Source organism: Dermochelys coriacea, chromosome 1, assembly GCF_009764565.3.
Source record: "Dermochelys coriacea isolate rDerCor1 chromosome 1, rDerCor1.pri.v4, whole genome shotgun sequence".
Lineage (NCBI taxonomy): Eukaryota > Metazoa > Chordata > Testudines > Dermochelyidae > Dermochelys > Dermochelys coriacea.
In genome coordinates, this window is record NC_050068.2 from 322,993,935 (window position 1) to 323,017,018 (window position 23,084).

Consider the following 23,084-nt stretch of genomic DNA (forward strand, 5'->3'; position numbering starts at 1 on the left):
AACCCTGTGCCTTTCAATCCACTCAAGTCAAATAATACAGCAAACCATTCAAATATAGCATCATTTCAGAATGAGACTTGTATCTTCCTACATATAGATCCAGAACTGCTATAATTTGAGATGGGTAAGCAGCTGTTGATTGTTGTGACAAACCAGCTTTTTACCTCTTGGCCTTGAGTAATGTCAGTCATAGGGTTGCACAAAGAACAAATGCTACTTATGAATGTGCTTGTAAGAATTAAAAAATGGTTTATTGTGTTAGATCGGAATTGTTAAAGTGTTTCCACTTTGAGCGTTGCATTGAATTTAACCACCTGTTACACCATTTTCTACAGATTAACATTACCTTTGTAGAAGAATCATTGAGAGAACAGATGTCTGCAGTGAATTGAGAAACAGAGTTTAGAAGGGTCATTTTTCAGAGCTTGAGCTTTTTTTTTAAAGGGTGGATGGCTTTTGAGGCGTTTCAGGCTCTGTGTAGGAGCCCAGTGTAATAGTAGAGGTTTCCTCTTTCTGGGAATTGGTTTCAAAGTCAAATGCAAAAGGATTAGTGGTTAGGCATGAAACAGGTGACAGTCCTGGAAAGCAAACGCAGAGTTCACATTTCATAACATCATCCAAGAGCTTGTAAGATGTCTTCTCTCCAGATATGCTTCTGAAAATGAGGCAAAGAAGTATTACTAATGTCAACCTTATTTTTGAGGAGTCGGGGGGGGGGATGGAGAGAATATTGTGATGATTTTGAACCTGGCAAATTGAAAAGTTTTACTGTTATTAAAGGTTTTTTTAAAGTAATTTAAAGGTTGTTGGGGTTAGAACTTGGTAAAATGATTTTTAAAATACTGGTCCTGATCCTGCAAGCCTCATTTCAGTAAATTATTCTTACTCACACAAAGAGTTCCATTGAAATGCACTCCTCTTTCAATACCCACAACATTCAATCTAGATAGACTTATTTGTACTTTCTTTCTATTTGCATGGTCTGCTCCTCATAGCAATTGCAAATGTTTTGTTTAGATCAGGAGGGCAGAGAAGCCAGCTGCTGCTGAGGTGATATTTATGGTGTGCATTCTCTGCAGAGGGAGTTACAGGAGTGGTGTCCTTTCCCTTCCGTTAAGACTTGCTGGGGGATGTGTAAAAAGAAAAGGAGGACTTGTGGCACCTTAGAGACTAACAAATTTATTTGAGCATAAGCTTTCGTGAGCTGCAGCTCACTTCATCGGATGCCCGGGGATGTGTGTGTATGTGTGAGTGACTATACACATGACAGGTGTGGGTGATCCATGGGATACATTGTGGAGCCATGTGCCTGGTAACAGCAGTTTATCACCTTTGACCCTCTCACCTGCAGTCTGCCCATTAATTCACCTCTGCCAGTATTACTGCTAACTTTCCAAACCTCTGAGCAGCTTCAGACAGCCCTCGTTCCCTTATTTCCCACCTCACCCCAACAGTCCTACCCTGACAGAAATGTTTCCTTTTTCTAAGCAAATGTTGAATCCATCCCTGCTCAAATATCGTGTGTCTCAGGTTCATGCTGTGCAATATTCTGTCCTAGACCAGGGATTCTCAAACTTCATTGCACAGTGACCCCCTTCTGACAACAAAAATTACTTCGGTCCCAGGAGGAGGGACTGAAGCCTGAAGCCACCTGAGCCCCACCATCCCGGGGGTGCGGTGGGGTGGGGCGGGGGGAGGGGGCCAAGCCTGAGCTATACCACCCTGAGCTGGGGGGCCAAAGCCCAAAGGCTTCAGCTTCAGCCTGTAACATTAGACCCGCCACTCAGGGCTGAAGCCCTCAGGCTTCAGCTTCAACCTCAGGCAGTGGGGTTCGGGCTTTGGCTTTGGACTCCAGCAAGTCTAAGCCAGCCCTCTTTGGGGTCACGACCCACAGTTTGAGAACCACTGTCCTAGACCAATTAACCCTATAAGGTCCTATATCTACAATCCATCAGGGCTACGATTTATCAGTCTTAGGCACTTGCCTCACAATTTTTAATTTTCACCAAACTCCCTGTGAACCGGGGAAGTGTCATTAACAGGAGGTAGAAGCAAGGAAATGGGGAACTCACTCAAGTCCCATAGGAAGTCTGGTGTTGCATGGAATTAATCCTGGTGTCACAGGCTGATGCTCCAACTGCTATGTGGAATACACCAGTACAAAGCAATTCTCCCTTTTCAGCAGAATACATAGCACTTACTTCTAGGACAGGATAGTCCAAAGAGATCAGATCCTAAAAAATAACATTATTCTATATGGAAAATGCAAATTAAGGAATCTTTAGAAAACCCCTAAAATGTAACACTTTTAATTTTTCTCTTCTCCTGAGTTATCTGCAGCTGGACACATGGTATTAAGTGAACCTGGCTTTGTGGCTGGAGGGAAATGAAAATAATGCCAGTACAATTTTCGAAACTCTTGCAAACTTTGTGTGCACCATTTAGGTGTAGCTTCTCTCTAAGTGTAAGGCATTCTGGCCTCACAGGTGCATGCATTTGAGATAATAACGAGATCAGTGTTGGCAAGACACTGCCTCAAGGCGTATTTATGCTAACCTACAGCTAGAAGTTAAAAGCGTTGTTGTAAAGAAACTGAAGAGGAAGAGATGTTTGGAAGCCACGTCCTGTAGAATCCTATTTGTAGTCTTTTAGACCCCAGTCATAGGCCTGTAACTCCCACGTTCAAGTCACCTGCTCAATAATCATCCTGTGGTAGAAGTCCCTACACAGTAAAAAGAAAAGGAGTACCCGTGGCACCTTAGAGACTAACAAATTTATTAGAGCATAAGCTTTCGTGAGCTACAGCTCACTTCATCGGATGCATTACACTACACAGTGTAATTGTAGCCACATCAGTCCCAGGCTATTAGAGATACAAGGTGGGTGAGGTATTATCTTTTATTGGGTCAGCTTCCGTTGGTGAGAGAGACAAGCTTTTGAGCCACATAGATTCCCTAGGCATCCCTGTAGTAATTGCAGGGCAGAGGTCAGCAGATGGAACAGTGGCCAGGGCTCTGACATTATGAAAGATTTAATGCTTGCTCCTTGTTTAATGCTCCAATGAGAAAACCCCTGTGACTGACTGGAGTGGCTGCTTTCTGATGGGTCAGCAGGAGGGAGAGACGGTAAACCAAGACTGACATTGGCAAAAGGAGTAATGTGAAGGAACCATTGTCATGCCAATTCAGCAGCTGAAATAGCACAGCACCAGCAAGCCCTGGAATGCAGCTCCTACAGGCTTCTTGTACTTAAGCATAAGAAAAGACAGCAGTGTAGATACACTAATGTCATTCCCAGGAGGCTGAAATCTTTATCAGTACATACTTTAGGGGTAACTGAGGTAGCAAAGAATGTTCGGCTGCTTATAAATGGATTTGCTGCAAACCAAATATATTCCAGTACAATTTCTTCTAGAATGACATAGTATTATCTGTATGCAGAGTAGTTGTAGCTGTGTCAGTCAGGATATTAGCTGTGTCAGAATATTAGAGAGACAAGGGGGGTGAGGTAATATCTTTTATTGGACCAATTTATATTGGTGAAAAAGACAAACTTTTGAACCACACTGGGAAATTTCCAGATCTGCAGAAGAGCTCTGTGTAAGCTCAAAAGCTTGTTTCTCTCTATCACCAACAGAAGTTGGTCCAATAAAAGATATTACTTCACCCATCCTGTATCTATAATATCCTGGGACCTACACAACTTCAGCAACACTGTATATAGTATCACCTGAGCTTTTTGGTAATCACTATCTAGCGGGAAACATCAAACAGAAGTTTAGATCCACTCTTCTCAACAACAGCCCTTACTTTAGCAAGAGCCATTCGCTATTGTTTGAGAGCTGCAACTCTGAATCACGAGCATGAACAGGTTGAATTGATTGGTTTTCAACCATAGAGTTTCTTGGTATGGTAAATACACCCAGTGAGGAGTAACAGTCACCTCCTATTGCCTGTGTACTTGTTACTGACATTCATGCTTTTCATGCAATAACTGTGCTCAGAAAAGGAGGACAGAATGTCAAAAAATGCAGGGCCAGATCATGCAGTCCCGACCCAGTCCTTTCTCAGAAAGCCACCCTCCTATTTTGAAGTTGTGCTGGAGTATGGACTGAGGGCCCAATCTTGAAACTCTTATGTGAGTAAATCTTACACAAATTGTGGTTCCATACACTTCAGTGGGGTTACTGGGAGAGTAAAGACTCCTACTGTGAGGGAGGGTTTCCCCAATTCACCTGCATTATTTATAATTTAAAGTTAAAAATCAGGAGAGTTTACACTTTGGTGACTTTCTTTGAAGTCTTTTGGTATCACTTTTTTTTATACAAAACAACTAAGACAGGTAATGGAAAAATATGACATTTCAGATGTCACCCTGGGTTTGTAGTAATTACAATTATTGAAAGATGTATAGACGTTTAAGACTCAATAAGGAAGAGCAAGTATTCTTGAGATACTTGAGTCCCATGCAGTTCTACTTTGCCGTTTTGAAATTCATGTCATATTTATTCCATGGGTGGCATGGAGTGCTTGTCCTGTATTGGGCCTGGTGTTTCTAGATTTGTAACTTAGGGAATTTTCATTATTTTACTAAAGGCTTGGTAATGTTGTCTGGGCACAGCTTTCCACTGAGGGTGATGCAAAGCCATGCTGCCGCAAAGAGGGCACTGGGAGGCATTCTGCCCTGTGGAGAAGGTGACTGGCAGGGTTCTCAGGTGCATGCAGGCTGTGGACTTGTTTTTAGAATAACACTTCACAGGGTGTAGCTTCCTACCCCTTACATGGCTGGGCAGATCATAGCTGCATAGTTGTATAAACTGGCCTCCTGGTCCACCTTCCTGTCCCTTTTTGGGCTGTGTGCAAACTTTGGGAAGTAGGAAGGGAGCAGTGTCTGTGTTCCCTGGAGTGCAAAGGCTGCAGTTGTGCCTGGTTCTTACACAGCTACTCTCTACATACTGCACTCTCTACATACTCGCAAAAAGAAAGCAGTACTTGTGGCACCTTAGAGACTAACAAATTTATTAGAGCATAAGCTTTCGTGAGCTACAGCTCATTTCATCCGATGAAGTGAGCTGTAGCTCACGAAAGCTTATGCTTTAATAAATTTGTTAGTCTCTAAGGTGCCACAAGTACTGCTTTTCTTTTTGCGAATACCGACTAACACGGCTGCTACTCTGAAACCTGTCTCTACATACTGTGACAGTCACACAGAATCCTGTCCACACCTCAATACACCACTTGGCTGTGTTAGTCGTGTGGCATATAAAATTCAATATTTTGTGCGAGCACCAGCATTTTCCCATGCTGTCTATTCTTGCACATTCACGTTAACTAGATGTAATTTTAAAACACTCTCCGTATTTGCTATAATTCTGAGGTGTAAAATATTTTGAGTTTTCCATTAATACCTGTGTTGTGTAATTCACTCTGGATCGGTACCTTGTAAACTGTTTGGCAGAGAATTGCATCTGATTTTTTTTTTTTAAAAAAAGAATCACATAGTTACATTTTTGTTTCTAAACCAAATTGGACAGAAACAATTACTTAGGACTAATTGATTTTTATGGCATGGTAAAGTGTAGTTATAATAAAAATGCACAAAATACAGGGTGCAAGCAAATTGTATCTAAAGAAATTATAAAAATCTATTTCATTTCTTAATTTAAACACTACACTGTACTCTGATATAGATGAGCTTCTGAGATTATAGTATCATATCTAGAAATCAGCTTAGTAATTACAAATTTAACCAAAGATTTGAAATCACCATTCATATGCATTTTAATTTTTTGTAGCTTGGCATGTAGTTTTTTGCATGAGCCTTCAGTGATTAGAGACATACTTAAGCATAAATCTCTGTGGGTTTTCAGTTATTCCAGTTTTGTCTGATAGGGTGCTTTTCTCTTCTGTAGAGTAAATCCCAGAAGGAGAAAAATACCCTCTGCAAGTTGAAGGCTATAGAAACAGGAAACAAGTGCTTTTGTCTCGTTTGATTAGTGTTCAGCAAATTAGCTTAATGGCAAGAGTGCAGGAATAACCCTCAGTAGACTGTACAGCCAAAAAAACCAAAACCTGTGATCTTATTGTCAGTGGCTAGTGAAACATAGCTCATTAGCCAGGCAATGTTTAAAAAAGTGATTGTGGTGATTGCTTCTGAGCAGGTAAAATTTTGAGATTTTAACCTAAAGCCTTCTTAAGTTTGCTGGCGCTGTCCAGGAACAGCAGAATTTTTCTTCTTGACCTTGTATGTATGTGTTTTAATCACACAATATAAACAGGTACCAACTACTGATTTTTCTCTTAAAAGTTCTGATTCAGCAAGATATTCAAGCACGTAGCTAATTCAGAACACTTGAATAGTCCCATTAACTTCCAGGGACCAGCCCATAGAGTGGAAACAGGACACACACTGAACTCTGGATTATACAGTTCACTCAAGCCACTGAGGGCTAGTCTACACTGGCAACTTTAAAGGGCTACCATGGCTCTCCCAGTGCTCTAAAAAAAGCCACCTCCCCGAGGGGCGTAGCTCCCAGCGCTGGTACACTGTCTATACTGGCACTTTACAACGCTGAAACTTGCTGTAACTCAGGGGTGTGTTTTTTCACACCCCTGAGCGAGAAAGTTGCAACACTGTAAAGTGCCATTGTAGACAAGTCCTGAAGTTGAATTTTCTTACACAGTTGTCTGAATTAGGGCCATGATATGTAAAAACAAGATCACTCGAACTGCTCCTGAAATTGACGTTCATTAGTGCTATCACATTATGAGAAAGAAAGTAGAGTGGTCAGTAAAGTAGTGCAGTTAACTATTATTTGAAAGGTTCATAAGTTACTTGATAAGTTAACTTCTTGAGCCTGTACCTCAGGAGAGGGTAGAAGTGAGGGGCAGCTAGGCTATCTAGAGAGAATGGCAGCCATCTCCAAAAACCATATTCAACTCTTGATTTTGCCCTGAGTGCTTACTTTCCTCCAGCCTGGGTGAAACATTTAGGATTGGTGAGAAGAGTTTTGTTGACTTCATTGGGAGTTGGATGAGGCCCATTGGGAATAAAACACAATCTGGAGAAAAATGAATCATAGGATCATAGAAATACTTAGCTTTATTAGAAAATAATTGTGAAAGACTTGGCTGTACTAACATCATTTTGAAAAGAGCCCTATTAGGTTACTTTTACAATGATGTGAGCATACATTTCAAAGCTCAGGTGCTGTTCACTTCATATCTGTACTGTTTCAGAAGCTGTCTCCCTCTGTCTTACCCGTTTCCTTCCCCAAAATAGCATTAACCTATCCTTGCTTTGAAACTGGCAGAGAGATTTAAATTAATTCCTTGCCTGCCACAGGAAGTTCTTCTTTTAATCAACCATCCTGAGAAAAATGTTTATAAGTGAGCTCTAGCTAAGTAAAGAATACATTTTTTTTGTGGGGACCCCTCTCACTGCTCTATTGAGTTATGCCAGGTGAAGCAGCTGGGCATTCCAGTTGTGGTCTCTTTCTTTCGAAGTGGAGTTAATGATGTGAAAGTATGGTTTAGAGTAAACACGCTGGTGATATCTCAATCTTTACAAAATACATAATTTACTTGGAGTACACACTCATGAATTCAGATTACTAGTCAAGTATCCCAGGACTCCAGGTCACAATTAGTCTGGTGCTTGCGTGATACTTCAGGAATCCACTATTTACAGTTTCTGAAGGACTTTGTAGAGCAGAGAATCAGAGGGTGTAAACTGGTGACACAGGAAACACAGCAAATATCTTGAGAAACAAAAGTCTGTCTTGTAGCTTGAGGCCACATACTGACCTTGAAAGAAAACATAAATGTCTTGAAAATAGTTTTTTTCATAGCTCAGACCTGCTTAGAAAGATGACTTATAAACCAGTAATAAGATAATAGCTTACTCTAGCTTACAAAGATACAGACTGATACACATAGGTAGAAATATCTAAGACTTATCTAAGTGAAAGAAGACAAAGCTGTATGGGAGAGGTTTGAGTTCCTTCCTCCCCAGCCCCCTCTTTCCCAGCAAATGAACTTTTGCAATGGTGTGAGGTTTGTATGTAACCTGAGCAGGTGTGGTTAATAGTAATATTTACAATCACCGTAGACTTTCATGTAAAATAGGGAATACTGGCACAGTCTCTTCAGCTCCAGGATAAGAGCATACTAGAAATACACTGCCGCGAACAATCTTGTAGTGACACTAGGCTTCTGCAATGCTATGGGGAGGATTTGCTGCCTACATTCCACTGGAAGAACCTGGACTGTGGGCCCCACATAGTAGAAAATCATCCTGGAACTGGGCCATAGCTGTACAAGCCTCGTGCAGCCTCTCTGCCATTGTGTGGCTGGAGTTGGCCGGCTCAGCCCATAAATTAGGTGTGTTGGGGTAAACAGGAGATCCTGGCAGCCTGTGCCAGCAAAGCTTCTATTGAACGCCAGCTGGGGTTTAAAACTGCTCTTCCTGGATCTCCCACTGAACTTTGACTCAGGGGCAGGGAGGTGGTCAGTGCCTATGGGGTGAATCGACTCCTGTGTCAGTGTATGATAGAGGAGTCTTATTTAATGTTTGGCTGTCTGAGGACAAGCTCGTCCTCACACACACATCATGAAGGAGATGGTAATTAGTATACTTGTGCTCAGGGCTTAAATTCTGGGGGTTGGGGCTTCAGCCCTGTGGGAGGCACTGGAGCTCCCATGGGTTTGAAAACGTTGACGGAGCTCTGCTCTGGGTGGCACAAGCTGAATTTAAGCCCTGCTTGTGTTTTGTTCCTAATACCTCCCACCACCACCTCAAAGCACCGCAGCCCCCTTCCTTTCTGTTTCTGCTTATATCCCTCTCCCCTATGAACAGGTATTTTTGTTCCCATCCATCTGCTCTCCTGCCATTGCTTTCCTACCAGTGCCCTCATCAAAGTTCTCTACTGCCCTCCACCCACCCCCGCCAATTGACTAACTTTCAGCACACCCGCCAATTGATTCCAGACCCAGCATCAGGGAGCAGGGTGCCTAGGAGTGCATATACAGAAAAGGTATGGATGTTTCACCAGCAGCGAGGTCAAGACGCAACAGGGCTCACTTCAGACAACACATCCCACTTGAGTTGCTAGTGTTATCAGCCCAATCTGTCTCCCAAATGTTCAGTTTCCAGGTGTCTATTTTGTTATTCACAGTCTTACCTGATGAATACAAGCAATCTTAATCCAGCAACAAGCAGCCAAAGAAAATGTGTTTTCAAAGTAACAGAATGTTTAAAGGACAAGGATCTTCAAGAAAGCATTTACCCAGTTTTCTCATCTATAGTTCAGGAATTAACAACTGCATTCTGTACAATGTAGAGGATACAGTTCCTCCTCCCCACTGCTTTCCCCCTAGATATAGAGCTCATTTTCTTAATTTAGCCTGTACTGCCATGAATTCCAAAGAGGGGATCTCTAAGTGAGAGTTCCAAGAATTTCCAAGCTTCAAGTCCTGCTGCCTTCCCTTTTTCAGGGCTTCATAGATCACCATATCAGTACACTAAGGTGACTCATTTTTCAAAAATAAATCAATGAAAATTGCATGGTGAGTGTGTCTTAGGCCAATGTTTGTTATGGTAGCTTTGTCTGAAAGCCCAGCCACAACCTGCATAAATGAAGAAAGTTGTCATCAGATATGTACTGTCTCTATCTTTACTCTGAAACTGGCCACATGCTTTCCTTGGATTGACCCCTAATTTGTACTTCACCATTTTTCACTTTCTCATTCTCTTTGGACTCAGAAATAAAATAAAAAGTATTTGTAACAACAGGAAAGCTTGTCCCAGGATCTCTAAATGGGTAACTCTGCCAGCACAGATCTCAGTCTGTCCTGTTCTGGCATCCCTCTGTCCCCAGATAGAACCGCTAGACTAGTTAATCCCACATTTTCTTTTCCTCCTCCAAGGGCAGACACTTTCTCTGGGAAATGCATCCGATGAAGTGAGCTGTAGCTCACAAAAGCTTATGCTCAAATAAATTTGTTAGTCTCTAATATGCCACAAGTACTCCTTTTCTTTTTGCGAATACAGACTAACACGGCTGCTACTCTGAAAACTTTCTCTGGGGACATTCTCCACACTTGTACCTCAAGCGACAGTTAAATCTAGAATCTGAACAACTATGGCTAGAATTCTGTATTGTGCTTCGGATCTGCACTTCTTTGGGGTTCGAAGCAGATCGCAACGTAACTTAGACATCCCTGGCAGATGTGCCTAATTTATGGTAGTCTGTCCCCTGCCAGTGGGTACCAACACTGCCCAGAGATTTTGCAGTGCTGTGTGTCATGGCCCTACCCCAATAAGACTCTCTCACCCCAGCATGCCCCCTACACCAGGGCTTGCAAAGGAGTGCTCCTCAATTTCTGTGCCAGGGGAATTCTCCCTCAAGTGGAACTTGGATTTTTTAGAGTCTCTTTATGCTGCTTTGGCCCTTTTACCTGGTGTAAAGGTGCTGGAGTAAAGGTGAGACTCTCACCCAGTTTATTTAAGAAAACAGAGAAATACAGAAAAAGGAAAGCATTTAATGTTTGAGCATTTTAAGTGTATTGGCCCATTTCAAAGTCCTCTTTTGAACTCATGTACCATAAGCACCTCTGATACCTAAAGGATATCCTGTCCCTCCTTGGATATTTGGGTAAAAGCCTTTGGTAAGACCGGTTTCAGAGTACCAGCCGTGTTAGTCTGTATTCGCAATCCGAATGCATCCAATGAAGTGAGCTATAGCTCACGAAAGCTTATGCTCAAATAAATTTGTTAGTCTCTAAGGTGCCACAAATACTCCTTTTCTGTTTTGTAAGTCCATGTCCTTTCATATATAATGAACTCTCTATCCCAGGGAGTCTTCCTGTATAGGAAGTCTGAAGCTACCTTCCTAAATGATATTAAAACAGACCCCACATAGATAAAAATATACAGAAAATTCCAACTAGAAGATACAATGAGGAATCCTTGTGGTGCCTTAGAGACTAAGAAATTTATTTGGGCATAAGCTTTCGTGGGCTAAAACCTACTTCCAAAGCTTATGCCCAAATAAATTTGTTCGTCTCTAAGGTGCCACAAGGACTCCTCATTGTTTTTGCTGATACAGACCAACACAGCTACCACTCTGAAATTAGAAAATAGTTATTTGTCATAGTATTTTTAATGAACTTTTTTTGTTGATGCACGTCAGAAAAAATAACTATTATCCTCATCTTTATCACACATGTGCTGCTTTAAAGGTACAAGCTGATATAGCGACAAAACAAATGTGGCAAGTCTGGTTTTGCCAAGTAACACTGTCGCCTAGATCCTCTAATCCTCTGCAACTGTTCAAAGAGAGCTTTGAGGCTACCAGATGGTCCAAAACTTTAATGCAAAAATTATCTACTATGGTACATGCTACAGCCATGCTCACTTTCTCTCTGCTGACTCCTCAATTTAATTCAAGCCCCTAGTTCTTGCTTTCAAGGCTTCCTACAACTTAGCTCCTTCTTACATTTAGCATATTGTCTAGTTTGGCACCTCTATGTTCACCACAAGCCACTTATCTGAATGGCTTTGTTTTTCTTTTGTTCCATGAGTGCCTTGTCTTCTTTATGTTTTCGTATGTGCCAGGAAACCCCCATCTTAACACTATCTGCTGTGTTTCCACCTCTCAAATTTTATTTCTTCAAGGAGACTTACAAGCATGGTCAACATTTTCAAACGTGGGTGTCTACATTTAAAGTTTTGCACTCATAAACTCCACTGATGTCAGTGGGAACTGCTGGTGCTCAACACTGCTGAAAATGTAGAGGTGTCCAAACATGGATTTAGATATCTGATTTTAGACATTGACATTTAAAAATGGTAAAGTGATCCTTTTTTTAGGATCCATTGATTAGAAGTAATCCTGTGGATCCTTTGTGACTACATAATCATATTGTCTTCACCCTTGTCCCCATCGGCCCTCCTCTGTTATCAAATACTGTTATCTTATCTTAACTAATAGGCCCTGATCCTGAAACGAGCTTTGCCTGGGGAGACCTCTGAACTCGCTTAGAGCCCCATAGACTTCACTGAGGCTCTGCATGAGTGCAAGAGCCTGCTTACACAGAGTCATTTTTAGGTTAAGCCTGTTGAAGTCAATGGGAGTCTTTCTATTGACTTCAGTGGGTTTTGGATTAGGCCTTTAGGGTGTTCCCACAGGTGTAATTTCAAGATCAGGTGGACGTATACATGCTAGCTTCGATCAAGGAAACACACTGAAAATAGCAGCGTAGCTGTGGTGGCGTAGGTGGTAGCTCAGGCTAACCACCTGTACTTTTATCTAGGGTCTTAGATGGGACTGTACTTGGACAGCTACCCCATGCTGCCTCCCATGCTACCATGGCTGCCCTGCTATTTTTAGCATGCTAAGTTGATCAGCACATGGACTCATTGTTTTTGTACCATAAACATCTGTGGCCTTACTCAAGTAATAAATTATTATAACAGTCCTTCCAGCCCCCGACAAAATTCTGTTGGCAGCCATAGCTCCTTATAAAAACACAAAGCTTTTGAGACTGTAATCTGTCCTGTTGGACAGGCATTAAATGAAGGAAGGAACAAGAAAAATAACACTCGTTTCATTTACTTGTCATGTTGGTTAACTTACTGTAAAGAGTGTTGCTTTTCAGCATTATTTCTGATCCTGGATTTGGAGACTAGTAGGCTACAGCAGAATCAGTTAAAGCTGTTCCCAGGGATCGTATTGCATTTATATGAAACAAATTAAGGTTTTTGAAAGGGAGATAAGGGGGTATCTTTTTAAGGTCCTTGCTGTGCTCCTTTTATTTCATGTATTGCACTGTGTAACATCAACCTTTTTGAGAGCAAAAGAAAAACTCACACTTGGATCCATTCAGACTACAGGACATGGGCCAATCTCTGACTGGCCATGCACATACGTTCACATCCCTGAGAGCCTTTGGCTAACAGAGGAAGTTGGCTGCCCTGATACCCTCCCTTTTGAAACATTGCAGTCTGTCATAAAAGGTATTTAGGAGCTGTGGCCTAGAGCTCAGGTTGTATGATTTCCATGTTAATGTACAGGTATGCCTAAAAATATTTTTTTCTTTTTGTTAATTAAGTTTTCTGCCATTTTAATTAAACATTTTACTTATTTCTAGTAACTCATTTTCTGTAGAATTCACCTTCCTTTGAATGTTTCCTCTGCGTCAGGGATTCTCAAACGTTTCTATATTGTGGACATCTTAATAGAGAGGTTGTTCCATGGACTCTCACCTACCTCCCATTTGTAATCATAGAACCTCCCTGTAGTAACAACAACAATTGTTTACAAAGAAAAGTAGTATTTGGCAAGTATATTATGCACTTTAACTGTATGTCAATGATTTTTGAAAGGTGCAAATGGGAAAGATAATCACTGTCTGGCTAGCTGTCCCTGATTGAGGGAATATGGTCTAGTAGTGGATAGGACACTGGGCTGGGATTTAGAAGACCTGGACTGAGCCACTAACTAGCATTGTGACTTTGGGCATCTCTCTTTTCCCTGCCACTCTTAGTCTGTCTGCCTTGATTGTAAATTCGTTGGGGCTGGGACTATCACTAGCTCTATATTTGCCGTGTGCCTAGCATGGTCATGGAAGGGGCTTGTGAGTGCTATTGTAGTCCATGTACCACTGCTTGCTGCAGAGGATTGCTGCTTTGTTTGGTGTGGCCTTGTACACAGTGTAAAGAAAGTCCTGAATATATAACCATCTTTGAATGGATTGGTGTATGGAAGGTCACTCACTTGAAGACATGTCACCAAGGCACATCTACTGCAGGGGGATCTGTTTGCTCCTTGTTCACTGACACAAATGAGACCATTTGAATTGCAGCTTCAGAACCTAAGGGGTACCCTTGTTTTATTCGAGACACGGAGTTTGCAGAGCTGTGTTGTAAACTCTGACATCCATTAAAGGTTTCCAGCTGCATCCTAAGCGGGAAAGTAGAATGAATGTAAGATTGGGGCATCTGTGCAAGAAGCCTGTGACACTGGGACATTGCTATGAAATATGTTGCTTTGATTATTGGTCAGACCCGAATACAGTTTATAGCTAATAAGACCAAAAAAAGTGTTCATAATTTTATTTTTTGTTATACTTCTTTAAAAAAAAACAAACACCTTGTTGGCCGGGTACTCCAAGAGCCAGGTACACCTTTCAGTTAAACATTGCTGTGTTTATATTACTAGGTAATAAAATTCTGTGGTTCATGAACTGCCCATCCATAGAAAGCTAAGATTAAAGCCTCGGATCCGATCCATCTTTTCATAAAGAAAAGCTATTCGTATACGAATGACCATTCAATAACTTATCTGCAGTGGGTGTGTTTTAGAGAACTGGGAGTATAGGTAAGCTTTCCTGCCTTTTCTTGTTTTTCTGGAATTTGTGGAGATGTGTGGTTTCTATTAAATCTTCTCATTAGTTTGGCGCAGAATTAAGAATACTGGGCCTATTCAACACAGATGTCAGTGTTACAAAATAAAACTGCACTGTAAGGGATACACCTTGTGAAGTTTTCTTTTGAAATATGCATGCAAAGAGAATCATTGTAAGGAAATAAATTCGGTGGTGGATAGACTACTGCTGAATTGCACACCTCTTTTCCCACAGTCACACAACAGTTCACAACTCTGCAGGTTGTCTCCACTTCTCATTAACACAGTCAAATGTATGAGACAGATATTTGCCTTTCTCTCTTTGGTAAAGTTGGCTCTGGCAGTCTTCAGGACAATATTTGATTGTCTAACTAAGGTGTTTATATGGCCCTATCATTGTAGTATCTGTACAGTCTGTAATGCATTCATCATCACATAAGATAGGGCAGCATTATTATCTACATTTTACAGACTGGGAACAGTGCACAGAGAGAATAAGTGGCTTGCCTAGGGTCATAAAGGAATTCTGTAGCAGAGTAGGTTGAATCATGGTTTCCCATGGCCCAGTTTAGTATGCTAACCACTGGACCATCCTTTCTCTGCAAGTTAAAAGATTGAGAGGGACACTACAGGTCGATTGCCTTCTGACATCAGTGCAAGGAACTGGACTATTCCAAAGTGACTGACAGCGAACAAAGCCAAACATCACCTGAAATGTTAAAACCATGCCACATTCTGAACCGTCAAAAGAATGTGGGTCAAGATATTTTATTAAAATTGTATTAAAATGTTCAGTTTTATTGAATATCTTATTAGTTTTCATTGTTCTGAGAAGTTTTATTCAGGCCAAAACCTGGCATAGGTATTTATAATGTAGTGTAATCCCCCCATGAAAAATTAGATTTACATTATAGCATTAATAAGAAGCACCACTATTATGCTATAGCACAGGACTTCTGCATTTATGCCAGACCTTTGTACATATTAGGCATGTCATGCAGTACAAAGACAGTTAAAATGTGTAGGTTTATAATATAACTGTATTTCATGAAATGCTATTTCTTTTATAAAATGATTTCATTGTAGTTTGTAACAACAACAACAACAATAATTATATTTGGCACTTTCACAATGTCGTTCATGTGAGGATCTCAAAACATTTTGCAAATATTATTATTAAGAAGAAAAGGAGTACTTGTGGCACCTTAGAGACTAACAAATTTATTAGAGCATAAGCTTTCGTGAGCTACAGCTCACTTGAGCTGTAGCTCACGAAAGCTTATGCTCTAATAAATTTGTTAGTCTCTAAGGTGCCACAAGTACTCCTTTTCTTTTTGCGAATACAGACTAACACGGCTGCTACTCTGAAACCTATTATTATTAAGGATATGATTTAGTCGCAGGTATTTTTAGTAAAAGTCATGGACAGGTCACAGGCAATAACCAGAAAGTCACAGGCTGGTGACCTGTCTATGACTTTTACTAAGAATACCCATAACTATATCTTAGGTGCTGGGGGTGGGGAGTGGGGCGGGATGCTTGCAGGGATGCTGCTGATCATGGGAGAGTGGGGGTGCTTCCAGGGATGCTGCTGATCCTGGGGGGGGTACTCAGGGCCCCGCTGCTGCTGGAGAGAGGGCGGCCTGGGGTCCCCCTGCTGTCACCACTGCTGCTCTGAGCAAGCAGCCCCGGGGCCCCGTCGCTGCTGCTCCTCCTGGACCTGATCAGGCAGCCCTGGGGTCAGCTGCACCAGCCACTTCAGAAGTCACAGAGGTCCCGGAAAATCACGGAATCTGTGACTTCCGTGACCTCCGTGAAAAACTCACAACCTTAATTATTATTAAACAGGACTTAATTCAACTTCTATTGAAATTAAGGGGAAAATTTGCATTAATTCCACTGTGCTTTGGACTGGAATAGATACTAGTCACAAAAAGTGACATCAGTTTTTAAACAGAACTCTCCAGTGAATGGAATAAATCATCCAATGGGATTTTCTCTTTTCAAACTTGATGGTATGATATAGCCCATAGTAAGATTAAAAGGCCAGTTTTTCTGAAAATGCTAGTTGTGTTTATTTTCTACAAAATACATTTTAAAATACTTTTTATTGCCTTTTGTTTTTTAATCTTTTTGCAACAGAGTTGCACAAGGTTATATTTGCTTTTAAAACATTATGTGTAATTTCAAAGTATCTGAAACTATATGCATATGTCTGGTTTTCTTTTGTGCTCTCTTCAGAACAACCAAGCTATGCGGTGTCTGACACTGGGCTTTTTGTAGTGATTTATTAACTGTGTCAGAATAGTTGCTGTGAATGCTGGGACGCTCGTGTATATTGTGGCAGTTGATATTGATTATGACAGTTTGTGGACTCCAGTGGGTTGTCAGACAGCAGATAGTATTTTGTCTTCTTACTATACATACCATGGACTATACATCAGTGTTTCGTTAAGAAAAAGGCCCTTTGTCTGGTACCCTTTTTCCTCCATGTTATGAGAGAACTTGTGTAATACATTGTGCAACATATAACAAAATAGACCAGACACCCTTTGGATCAGCCAATCAAAATGACAATAGCTGTTGAATAGTTAGTTTTGCTGCTGTTCTCTCGTGAAATAGACTATATAGTTGATAGAAAGGGGTAAGCTAGTCTGATTCTGTCATTTATGAAAAAAGTTCATTAATTGTACTAATATGCATCCTACATTTCCGTTTATTGGGAACCTGCAGATTATGCATTTGTAAAAGTTTATAATTAGGGCTTTGAGTATTGAAAAGCTTTGAAGATCATGCAAGGCAGTTTTGCCTCTTCTGTGGAAATGGAAACAGGACAGTCTGTCTGGAGCAGCTTGAGGAGGAGGAGATGGAAATGTTCTTTGGAATATCCATCTTGGGGAAAATGAAAGCTAAAAAAATCAGCTGGTGTGATGGGTCCTACAAAAAGATCACCCAAAATAATGACCACTTGCTACAACTCCACCACTGTTTGTTTTTAGCCATTAAATAATAAAGTAGCACCCATGAGAAAATATTTTGTTTGTTTTGCAGTGGCTTTATAATGAAAGAAAAACAAGTAGCAGCTGAGGTTTTAAAGACATTCCTGGGTAGGGGGAAAATGCTTAGTTTAGACCCACCTGGACTACAGGAAAATAAATCTTCTAACTTTAAATCCAGATTGCATCGTTACATACCCAACGATGTTACTAGATAATAGGTGCTGGTTTGATTTTTTCAATTTTTCTAGGTGGTTATGCTGAACATGGACACAACTTCATGGACACAACGAGATGATTCTCTGCTTATCACCTCATTAAAAAAACAAACAAAAAACCCAACAACCGAAAAAAGAAAAGGAAAAAAAAGCCTTTTATGAACTGGGGGGACCCGATTCTGATCTCACACTGCTTTTATATTGATTCAAATGCAATTACTGCTGATTTACACTGAAGAGATGCAAAATCACACCAGTGTGTGTATCTCAGTTTAGCTGGAGTAGATGTATACAGTAGGTGACTATTCAGCGTTAGACATTAGAAAGGACTCTGACAGGGAGTTTGGGTTAGTGGTTGAGGTATTGGACTGCGAGTCTAGAGAGCTGGGTTTTATTCCAACTCCACTACTGATGTGACCATCCAATTCACTTTACCTCTCTGTGCCTCTGTTTCCCCTCCCCTGCTTTGTCCACCTTGTCTACAGTAGAACCTCAGAATTATGAACACCTTGGGAATGGAAGTTGTTCATAACTCTGAAATGTTCATAATTCTTAACACAACATTATGGTTGTTCTTTCAAAAGTTTACAACTGAACAGTGACTTAATACAGCTTTGAAACTTTACTATGAAGAAGAAAAATGCTGGTTTCCCTTTATTTTTTTAATAGTTTATGTTTAACACAGTACTGTACTGTACTTGTGTGTGTGTGTGTGTGTGTCTGCTGCTGTCTGACGGGTTTCAAATGAGGTGTGTGGTTGACTGGTCAGTTTTTTAACTCTGGTGTTCATAACTCTGAGGTTCTACTGTATTTAGATTGTGCAATATTTGGAGTAGGGACTGTTTCTTACTATGTGTTTGTACAGAGCCTAGCACTATGAGGCCACGATCTCAACTGGGGCCTCTAGGCCCTACTATAGTACAAATTATTTAATATTTTATACTCTGTGATCCGTACTTTCTAAATAAAATATTATATATTAGTGAAAAAATGACAAAGTCCTTAAGTTCAGCCAGGAGACAGAACCAAACACGAGGGTTTGATCTCTCTGATGTAGGTGCTCATTGCAAATTCCATGTTCATTTATGTATACAGTATACATAATGTATATAGAACCCATCACATTGCCCAGGATCAATGATTATATTTTATAATGAAATGAGACTGTAAAGTTTGCAAAGGCATTGCATTAATATAAATAACTCTATACTGGGGGTTGTACTGGCATCCATCACTCTCTAGTATTAGATATCACTGCCATATGTGCATTGAAATGTTTTGTAGCAAAAAACGTGGATATGTCAAAGACATAATGGAGCAGTGTAAAAATGCCTGCTTTCATTAGCGATTGGCTTCATTTGGCTCCATCTCTAACTTTCATATAAGGTTCCTGAAGGAAATCAAATGTAGTTAGCTCTTATTCCCTGTGAAGACTTTTATCTAAAGCCCTGATAATCCTTTCTCTCACTCTGCATAGTTTTGGTACTTTAAGTCTGAGACTGCTGCGGGAGAAGATAATTTTGGTGTTGTGCTGCAGAAAGTGACAGCTTCATAGCATTAGTTGTAGGCTAGCAGTGACTTGTGTAAGATATGTTCAGTTCCTATCAGAAGAAGTTTCTTGCCCTTAACCCTCCCACAGCTATTTGTCTTGCTAGCAGTTTCCAGTTGTTTGAGTGGAACAGTCTAGGACAGTGCATACCTGGATGTCCCTTGTTCTTTACTTACAAGCTTTAGGTTCTTTCCAGTGCAGAAGCCCAAAGCACTTTCTGTCTCTCTCTCACGTCCCAGGAGGCTGGAATGTCTCACTTCTCAGTTGTGTTTATTGGAGAATGCCTGAGTAGCCTGGTCTGTATGCCAAAGCACTTCAGAGGATGTTGTTTGAAATAACTCTGATCTCTCTCTCTCTGTCTCTCTCTCTTCTCCACCCCCCTTCCCCATGTCAATAGATGGTGTTCACAGTGTCACAGCAGTCTGCACCCTGAGGGTGACTATTATCACCGATGACATGCTGACCAACAGTATCACCGTGCGGCTGGAAAACATGTCCCAGGAGAAGTTCCTCTCCCCGTTGCTCTCTCTTTTTGTGGAAGGTGTGGCGATGGTGCTGTCTACTACCAAGGATGGCATCTTCGTCTTCAACATTCAAAACGATACAGACGTCAGCTCCAATATCCTGAATGTGACATTCTCCGCTTTACTTCCTGGTGGCATTAGAAATAAGTTCTTCCCCTCCGAGGACCTCCAGGAACAGATCTACCTCAACAGGACACTACTGACTATGATCTCTATGCAGCGGGTCCTGCCTTTCGATGACAATATCTGTTTGCGAGAGCCTTGTGAGAACTATATGAAGTGTGTCTCGGTGTTGAAGTTTGACAGCTCTGCTCCATTTATTAGCTCAAACACCGTTTTGTTCCGACCCATCCATCCCATCAATGGTCTGAGGTGCCGGTGTCCCCCTGGGTTTACAGGCGACTATTGTGAAACAGAGATTGATCTGTGCTACTCCAATCCTTGTGGCAATAATGGGCTTTGTCGGAGCCGAGAAGGAGGCTACACTTGTGAATGTTACGAGGACTACACTGGTATGTGTTTATCTTATCTATTATACCCATGATTTATTTGTTAGGCCATCCACTGAGTCAGTTCTGTATCAAGCTGAAATTGTTGACATTCTTACTCAAATGGAGAAAGCCTCTGACACTAAACTCTGGTAGAGAGAAGGATTTAATGTGTCACATTTTCAGTTAGATGAAATCCCATATCTTTGTTTTAAAATGCCTTGTTTGGACACATCTCTTTTACATGTGTGTTTCTGGGAGGGAAAAGAGGGTCCCTGATTGCACATCCAACTATCTTCTACCCCTTAAATAATACTCAAGACAACCAACAGTGCTAGATGTAAATCAGTATTCTTTGAGTGCAACATGTTATCATAGAATATTAGGGTTGGGAGGGACCTCAGGAGGTCATCTAGTCCAACCCCCTGCTCAAAGCAGGGCCAATCCCCACCTTTTGCCCTGGATCCCTAAATGGCCCCATCAAGGATTGAACTCATAGCCCTGGGTTTAACAGGCCAATGAGCTATCCCTCCCCATGTTATGATGAGTCACTCCTTATTTTCAACTATTATTATTACTTATTGTTTGTATTGTGGTAGTGCCTAGAAGCCCCAGTCATGGACCAGGACCTGATAGGGCTATGTGCTGTACAAACAGAACAAAAAAATGGTCCCTGTTTCAAAGACTTACTATAATGTAAGCAGATGGGAAATACCATATATAAGCTTCAATTTGTGAATACCCATCCAGGCAAATATAAAAAGAGAGAATTTATCTCTCGATCCAATTTCCTTTCTAGAAATTGTATGTTTAAAAGAACATAAGATTGCTTCTTCTTCTTGTCATTCTCCTCCTAGTAGGCCCATCTTTATCAGTTTGTTGATTTAGTTACTTTATCTCATAATTTACCAGACAATTAATAAAGGTTAAAGTGCTACTTCTGCAGTATTTATGAAGAGTATAGAAGAAGAAGAATTAAATGCTACATAGTAGAACCATTGTAGTTAATGGGATTACTTTTGAACTTAAATTGTGCATGTGTCAAAGTACTTTGCTGGATCAGGCCTAAACTCTCAGCTGAGACTTACATTACGGCAAAGTTCTTAGCTGTTTGACCTTCTGAGAAAACCTGAATGACACACTGACAGTCAACAGGAATTATAGTTATTTGGGTAGTTAGGAATTTATAGAATAAATAGTCTTTCTGAAGTTCCTGCTGATTACTGCGATATTATCCGTTCTATTAGTGTATTCCTAGTGTGTCCATTGTGGAAGTTGATGTAGGCGAAAGTGAAGTATTTCCTGAGTTCTTAGGTCCAGAGCCTGCTCCTACTCCATGAAAGTCAGTGACAAAACTCTCTTCTTGACACCAATGGAAATTCAGTAGTATGCTTACTCAGTGCATCATTAGGAGCTTATGTTATACCAGGTAGTTAAAAAACAGAGTGAAATAGTGTAGAAGCAAAAAACAAACAAAGTGTAGTATCTATATCTTTTTAGCATCAGCAAATATTTTTTTAAAATGGAGGAGGAGGGAAGAGGGGGTATTTCGTTTTCTAAAGCGCTAAAGTTTTAATGATACTTTGAGGATATATTTGTTTTTTATTAAATAATTCCTGTTTTTCTTTTAAAAATTAGCTGTTTTGCTTGTGCACTTTGAACAGCGTATATTAAATGTCTAAATAACATTCACTAGAAATATTTTGTCTAGGAATTTCCAGGGTGTAGTTTGTTTTTTTAAAAATAGATAAATCTTAAATTAATCTATTTTAACAGGGGGGACTGAGAGTCAGGGCTGAGGTGGTGGGGAGTGGGCATGGCTGCATTGCTGGGGAGGCTGTCAAATAAACATACTTCCTCTATTTGAAACTTTGTGCCCCTGGAAAATGCTTAAACCAATGGTCCAGCTTCTTTCATCTTTTATTCAAAACTTCTTGGGAAGCTCCAGCAGCCTGGCTGGCTGAAAACCTTTGAGGCCAGGCAGAGAAAGCTGGAACATCATTTAGGTCATTTTCTTCCAGTGTGAGTGTAAAGCTTTAAATAGAACAAATATGATTGCTTGTGGCTCCCAAGCTTCCTTAGCCCTGTTCTTTGGCCAGCTTCACTCCTGAAACCCTCAGCTAGTCTCCATCTCTTCTAGGGGAACATCTTTTGTCCGCTGCCCCATGCATTTTCTTTCAGCAGATGTTTTAGATTTCTAAAGTTTTATCTTTTCGAAAATTATACCTATACAGATCCATATGGACGAAAATGCATATGTCTAAATGGTATGTGCTTATAGGGCCTGCTCCAAGCCCCCCACATGGAAAGTGTTTTCTTTGCCATCTGTGGCTTTTGGGTCGATCCACAGATTACAAAGGATGGGGCAATGGAGAGGGGGCAGCACAGGAAGGGGGAGGATTGCACTGAGGGGGTACCAGGCCAGGGACAGAGGACCAGAGACCTCACTTAAGAGGTGCACAGGATGTGGAGTTCTCCTAGATATCAGAGGAAGTCTGCCGGAGATCAGTCCCTTTCCTAAGGTCCAAATGATAAACTTGTAGCTCAACCAGTGAACACTGAAACGAGCTGTGAGACAGTGTTGGAAGTTTTATGATCAATTAATTTGGTGAAAAATGTTTTCTATAATGACCATTACAGTATAAATAGAAGTGATTATGATTAACAGTTTATTAAACAAAAACTTGCACATTAACAAACTTAATTAACCCATGTTTTAGAATTTGGAATAATTTGCATTTTCATCTGTTCAGAAATTTCTTTGCTGGAAATCTCTGGGAAAAAAAACATGTAAGCTTGTCAAAACAGATGAAAATGTAAAAGGTATTTTTAAATGCTTAACTCATAAACTAATTAATTAATTTCTTTGCATATTCACTCTGTATTTATAGCGTAAGTGATA

The 23,084-nt window shown here is 40.7% G+C and overlaps 1 protein-coding gene across 1 annotated transcript in view; it reads left to right on the plus strand.

Annotated features, from left to right (window-relative positions):
• CELSR1 (cadherin EGF LAG seven-pass G-type receptor 1) overlaps positions 1 to 23,084 on the plus strand; it is a 292,313-nt gene that overhangs the window by 106,202 nt on the left and 163,027 nt on the right. The window contains 1 exon segment of the mRNA XM_043507789.1: positions 19,568 to 20,206. Within this exon segment, the coding sequence (XP_043363724.1) occupies positions 19,568 to 20,206 (639 nt within the window).